At 40.7% G+C, this 6,842-nt stretch overlaps 1 protein-coding gene across 1 annotated transcript; it reads left to right on the top strand.

Moving 5' to 3' along the window:
* Positions 1 to 2,585: 2,585 nt before the first annotated feature.
* On the top strand, positions 2,586 to 4,151 carry LOC138886131 (uncharacterized). The gene is made up of 3 exons (XM_070167166.1): positions 2,586 to 2,914; positions 3,371 to 3,743; positions 3,927 to 4,151. The coding sequence occupies exons 1-3, from the start codon at positions 2,586 to 2,588 to the stop codon at positions 4,149 to 4,151; spliced, it is 927 nt and encodes a 308-aa protein (XP_070023267.1).
* The last annotated feature ends 2,691 nt before the right edge of the window (positions 4,152 to 6,842 follow it).

Genomic DNA, 6,842 nt, shown 5'->3' with positions numbered 1-6,842 from the left:
AGAGGCTGCTCAAATAGTACAACTAGAGCATGATGTGAACCTAAGCCTACCCGGACAATAACATGAATGTAACTACATATGGGCCCTCATCACCTCGCGCGTACGTGGCCCCCACAAAAAGTAGCACACATCAATTTACAACACCTAGGGATAATTTTCCCTTACATGGTTAGACAAGAGACTTACCCCGCTTCGAAGTTCCATAACTGGCTCCAACGCCGCTCTAACACCTTAAACTGATGCCCATCACTCCAAAACTATCCCAACAATGTTAAAACCAATAAAAATATACTCTAATACTCCCAACAAATCAATTTAGACAAATTCCAACTCCGCTTGAAAAGTCGACAAAGTAATCCTCAGGCCCACGTGCCCAGAAATAAGGCCCTATGAAAAGTTTTGCTCAAACAGTTTGATGGTTAATTTGAGGTCAACTATGCAGCTAATTATGCGATCACATAATCAATATGCGAGCCACATAGTCATCGCATAATCCCCTTGGAATTTTTGTGAAAAGCAGTTCTGCAGTGCATAATGCGATCGCGGAACAGGTATGCAGACTGCATTTCTGTCGCATACCTAGACAGTTTGTTCAGGTTTTGGGACCATTTCTGCGGTCCATTTTGCGGGTCACATGTCCATTATGCGATCGCAGATTGTGTCGGGGCTCTTATTTTCTAACTTTTAAAAACCCGACCCCATCTAATTAAAAACGCCCATTAGACCTATTTTATGATATTTTCAGGAGGACCCATCCATTTCTATGCTATGAGTGGTCGGCAGACCGTAGAGGCTTCTCCAGATGTTGTTACAGGTATCTGACTGTCCAAACTCATGATGTGTATGCACTTAATAACCCTGGTTCCACCTTGTCATATGTTACCCCTTTTGTTGCTATGGAATTTAGGATAGAATCGGATCAGCTTCATGAGCTATTTTCGGTGTCTACTCCTGTCGCTGAGTCAATTACGGTTGCTCGAGTTTATAGAGGTTGTGTTGTCACGGTGCGTGGTAGGGATACCATGGCCGATCTTGTTGAATTAGGGATGGTCAACTTTGATGTAATAATGGGAATGGATTGGCTTTATTCATGTTTTGCCAAACTTGATTGTCGAACTAGAACTATGAAGCTTGAATTTCCTAATGAGCCCGTTGTTGAATGGAAAGGAGATAATGTAGTGCCAAAAGGTTGGTTTATATATTACCTTAAGGCCGCAAAGATGATTAAGAAGGGGTGTATCTATCATTTAGTCCGTGTTATGGACACCAATGCCGAGGCACCTAGCCTTGAGTCTGTGCCAGTTGTAAATAAATTTCCGAATGTCTTTCCAGATGAGCTCCCTAGGATTCCACCAGATAGGGAGGTTGATTTTGGGATTGATGTGATGCCAGGCATGCAGCCTATATCAATTCCACCTTACAGAATGACACGAGCAGAATTGAAAGAGCTGAAGGAACAACTGAAGGATTTTCTAGAGAAGGGTTTCATCCAGCCGAGTGTGTCACCATTAGGCACACTGGTCTTGTTTGTAAGGAAGAAAGATGGGTCACGACGGATGTGTATTGACTACCGGCAACTCAATAGGGTCACAATCAAAAATAAATATCCTCTAACAAGAATAGATGACTTGTTTGATCAATTGCAAGGTGCTTCGTGTTTCTCAAAAATTAACTTGCAGTCCGGGTATCATCAACTGAAGATAAGGGAGCAGGATATTCCAAAAACAGCTTTCAGGACTCGGTATGGGCACTTCGAAATTCTAGTGATGTCTTTTGGGCTAACAAATGCCCCGGTAGCTTTCATGGATCTTTTGAATCGAGTCTTCAAGCCTTTTCTAGACTCTTTTATGATAGTGTTCATTGACGATATTCTTGTGTAATTCCGAAGTCGGGAGGACCATGCTGACCATCTCAGGGCAGTTCTGCAGACTCTTCAGCAACATCAATTGTATGCAAAATTTTCAAAATGTGAATTTTGGCTTGAATCTGTCGCGTTCTTGGGTCATGTCGTCTCTAGGGAAGGAATTATGGTTGATCCTCAAAAGATTGTGGCAGTGAAAAATTGGCCTAGACCTACCACTCCAACAGAGATTCGTAGTTTCCTAGGTTTGGCTGGGTACTACAGGAGATTTGTGGAGGGGTTTTCTACTCTTGCCTCTCCATTGACTAAATTGATGCACGATGCTTGTGAAAGGAGTTTCCAATCATTGAAATCAAGATTGACTACAGCACCGGTATAACCCTGCCAGAGGGTACAGAGGGATTTGTGGTGTATTGCAATGCTTTAAGGATCAGGCTTGGGTGTGTGTTAATGCAACATGGCAAGGTTATAGTTTACGCTTCTAGGAAACTCAAGAATCATGAAAAGAAATATCCAACCCATGACTTAGAGCTTGCGGCAGTGGTGTTTGCGCTAAAGATTTGGCGACATTACTTATATGGAGTACATGTGGATGTATTTACAGACCACAGGATCCTTCAATATAGTTTCAAGCAGAAGGAGTTGAATCTGAGACAAAGAAGATGGCTAGAGTTACTCAAGGTGAAAGGCTAATGTTGTGGCAGATGCTCCTAGTCGAAAATATATGGGATGTTTGGCTCATTTGGAGGCATATCAGAGGCTGTTGGCCAGGGAGGTTCACCAGTTGGCTAGTTTGGGAGTTTGCCTTGCGGACTCTAATGAAAGGGGAGTGGTTGTGCAGAATAGGGCTGAATCATCGCTTGTGGAGGAAGTAAAGGAGAAGCAATTCAATGATTCATTGTTAGCACAACTAAAAGAGGGGATTCATAAACACAAGACCACAACGTTTTCCTTTGGCATGAATGATGGTACCCTACGGTACCAGGATCGCCTATGTATTCCAAATATTGACAGTCTTCAGGAAAGGATCATGGCAGAAGCTCACACTTTCAGGTATTCCATGCACTCAGGTTCTACAAAAATGTATCATGATCTCAAGGAAGTTTATTGGTGGAATAACATAAAAAGGGATGTGGCAGACATTGTGGCTAGATGTTCGAACCGTCAGCAAGTGAAGGCCGAACATCAAAGACCCGATGGATTGGCTCAAAGCATAGAAATTCCAATATGGAAATGGGAGATGATCAATATGGATTTTGTGGTAGGGTTGACGCGCACTCCGCGCAAGTTTGACTCAATTTGGGTGATTGTGGATCGACTCACAAAATCAGTGCACTTCTTACCAGTTAAATCTACCGACACAGCAGAACAGTATGCTCAGTTGTATATCAAAGAAATAGTCAGATTGCATGGCACTCCAGTCTCGATCATTTCAGATTGAGGGGCTCAGTTCACAACCAACTTTTGGAAGAAATTTCAGCAAGGTTTGGGCACGCATTTAAATCTTAGCACAGCTTTTCACCCTCAAACCGACGGGAAAGCAGAGCGGACTATTCATACGCTTGAGGAGATGTTGCGTGCTTGTACTCTTGATTTCAAAAGGAGCTGGGATGATCATTTTCCACTCATAGAGTTTGCTTATAACAACTGCTTCCATGCTAGCATCCAGATGGCACCATTTGAAACATTGTATTATAGGAGATGTAGATCTCCCATTGGGTGGTTTGAAGTTGGAGAAGCTGAATTGATAGGGCCGGACCTTGTGCATCATGCTATGGAGAAAGTCAAGATTATCAAGGAAAGGTTGAAAACTGCTCAGAGTCGCCAAAAGTCTTATTCGGACGTTCGTTGCAGAGATTTGAAGTTCAAAGAAGATGATTGGGTATTTTTGAATGTTTCCCCCATGAAGGGTATCATACGGTTTGGAAAGAAAGGAAAATTGAGTCCGAGGTATGTCGGACCGTACAAAATCATTCAGAGGATTGGTCAGGTGGTGTACAAGCTCGAGCTGCCACCCGAGATGTCATTGGTACACCCAATCTTCCATGTGTCTATGTTGAAGAAGGTAGTGGGAGATCCGTCCACTATTATGCCAGTTGAAACTATTGAGGTTAATGAAGAACTGTCTTATGAAGAAGTTCTAGTTGCCATTCTTGATAGGCAAGTCCGGAAATTAAGAAATAAGGAGATTGCCTTCATGAAAGTATTATGGCAGAACCAGCAGGTTGAGGAAGCCACTTGGGAAGCAGAGGAAGAAATGAGAAAGAAGTACCCAGATTTATTTGTATAGCCATGTAATAGCTTTTGCATTTGATTCCTATGAACTCTTATCCTTTGATTTGGCCTATGTAAAACGATTTTGTTCTGGTTATATGTTGCCTATGCGGACATGGATAGTGTTGTACAAGTAGGTTATGTCTATGGAAGGTGTATATGTTGTTAGGATATGTTTCTAGGGCTCTCTGACAGGTGGATATGCCTAGATACAAAGGAAACTCTGGTAAATATTTTGGGAATTTAGGGAGTTAGCCAAATTTGGGGCTGTTGATATGTTTAATGTTGTGAAGGGCTGAGGTTGCATAAGGATAGCTAATGAGTGAACCTTGACCCTCATTCGAGGATGAATGATCTTAAGTGGGGAGGATGTAAGGCCCCGTGAAAATTTCTGCTCAAAAGCCTAAATCTCGTAGTGCCAAGTTAGGATCATGTGATAGAAATTCATAAAATTCTTCGCGGCATGCTTGCTCACCGCGGTTCGGACCCTTTGGATTGATCTGCGCATTAAAAAGTTAAGGAATTATGTTTTCCAGAAAAGTGCATTTTTGCGGTCCATTATGCGATCGCATAATAGATATGCGGACCGCAAAGTCACCGCAGAGTCAAAAATTTTGATGGCTAATTTGAGGTCAACTATGCGGCTAATTATGCGATCGTATAATCAATATGTGGGCCACATAGTCATCGAATAATTCCCTAGGAATTTTTGTGAGAAGCAGTCCTGCGGTGCATTATGCGACCGCAGAATATGTATGCGGATCGCATTTCTGTCACATATCCAGATATTTTGTTTAGGTTTTGGGACCATTTTTGCAGTCCATTTTGCGGGTCGCATGTCCATTATGCGATCGCAGATTGTGTCGGGGCTCCTATTTTCTAACATTTAAAAACCCAACCCCATCCCATTAAAAACGCCCATTTGACCTCTTTTATGTTATTTTTACTGCAAATAGAGTGAGAGAGGGAGTTCTAGAACAAGAGGGTGATCTTCATCAAGTTCCCATGCAATCCTTTCTTACTTGAAGATTATAAAGTAAAGCTGCTAGACCTTCACCCCGAGAGGTAAGAACTTGAGCCCTAACCTTTGGTTTTGAAATTCACACTAGAATGAGTAATTGGGGGTTCATGGGTATAAGAATGGAATTCTTGCATTCATAAAAGATAATAGGGCATTGAGAGGTTGTGAACTAAAAAGATAGCAATTGGGGTGTAAAATGATAGAAATTTCTCACAAAAGGTCCTAAAATCGCAGAGCACACTTAGTGCTTGATAACTTACTTAAATGACCTAGAATCTTATTCATGTATCTAATTCTTGATTTGATTTGTAATTTTCATAAAATAGATTAAAGTTGCTAAGAATCCCGGAATTTTGTAAGAATTTAAGGAAAGCTCTATTGAGGTATGTATGGATAAAATCCCCTTTTATTAGAAATTGAGCTCCGTTGTTGTATATGCAAATGTGGTAAGACTGAAATTGAATTGATGAATTGATTGTTATTTCACATGAATTGGTTTTGCAATTGTGTATACGTGATAGGGGTGCCTCAATATGTTTAATATAATATTCTTGCTAATTTAAAGACGTGTGAAGATTATAAACCATGTGTTAGAATGCCTAGACCTCAATGTCAGGATTTAAGCTGAGATTGTCATGCCAGCTATGTGAAATCTTATCTATATTTACACTTTCATTGTTCTTGTTTGTGCCTGTTATCCTAAGTTGCAATGTTGGAATTTAAAGTGGACATGATGTGGAAATTGTGGCCCTAAGTGCCAATGAATTGATATGATATATGTGAAATAAATATTCCAATGAGATGATTAATGAGAAAGGAACAACGCCTAGGTAAGGCAGCCTAGCCGATCGGGCCGCGATCAGACACCATGCCGCACACATGGTGGTAATGTGCTGATATTGAATTCCGAAAAGGAAAATGAGATGGTGATTGAGGTATATGTCTCAAATGAGGCAACCTATCTCAAGACAGCAATGGTATTGTGAACAATGATGAACATATGAAATGCCCCAAACTAAAGTTATGGAAATCATGTGAAAGTTGTATGATTCTTTATTGATGATGTGGTGTCCGGTTAAAGATTTAATTGTCTCTTATGTTTTCTTTGTTCTTGTATGATAGTTTTTTCTAATAAAAGGGTGTTTAGTTATACTTACTAGTACTATTCCATGATACTAACATCCCTTTTGTCGGGGGAGCTACATTTTTAAATGAATGTAGGTGGCTCCATAGCGGAAAGTGCCGATCAAGCGTAGCGGAGTATCCTCCTCTCAAAGTCTTGGTGAGCCCCTTTCTCCTTCAAGAGGTTATGTTGTACATATTTTGTTATAGATATTCACTTTTGAGGTATATCCAGGGCCTCGTTGCTGATGTTGTCATCATTGTCTTTTGTATCCTTAGAGGCTCTATAGACATTTGTGTGCGTTATGTACGGGAGCTGGATGGGTCTATGAACTAGGTTGTAAATCTTAAACTCTTGTTTCTCTAAATTGTAACTGTATGTAATCTTGGAACTTAACTACGTTTGAGGTTGCGATATGAAATGATCTATCAATGTTGAATGTATAATCTTTCCTATTGTCTAAGTAAATGAAAGCATGGTTCCCTTAATCATATTGAGTTGGGTAGAAAGTATTTAAAAGGCTTGCTCAATTGGGATCACTCGATTGAGTGTCGGTTGCACCT

Source organism: Nicotiana sylvestris, chromosome 2, assembly GCF_000393655.2.
Source record: "Nicotiana sylvestris chromosome 2, ASM39365v2, whole genome shotgun sequence".
Classification (NCBI taxonomy): domain Eukaryota; kingdom Viridiplantae; phylum Streptophyta; class Magnoliopsida; order Solanales; family Solanaceae; genus Nicotiana; species Nicotiana sylvestris.
Note: the sequence above shows the minus strand (reverse complement) of the source record. Positions and strands in the feature narration are given on the sequence as shown.

Coding starts and splice junctions, on each gene's coding strand:
- LOC138886131 (XM_070167166.1), top strand. CDS start 2,586: ATGGGATGTTTGGCTCATTTGGAGGCATATCAGAGGCTGTTGGCCAGG. Junction 2,915..3,370: donor GCAGAAGCTCACACTTTCAG/GTATTCCATGCA, acceptor TTTAAATCTTAG/CACAGCTTTTCACCCTCAAA. Junction 3,744..3,926: donor AGTTCAAAGAAGATGATTGG/GTATTTTTGAAT, acceptor ATGTTGAAGAAG/GTAGTGGGAGATCCGTCCAC.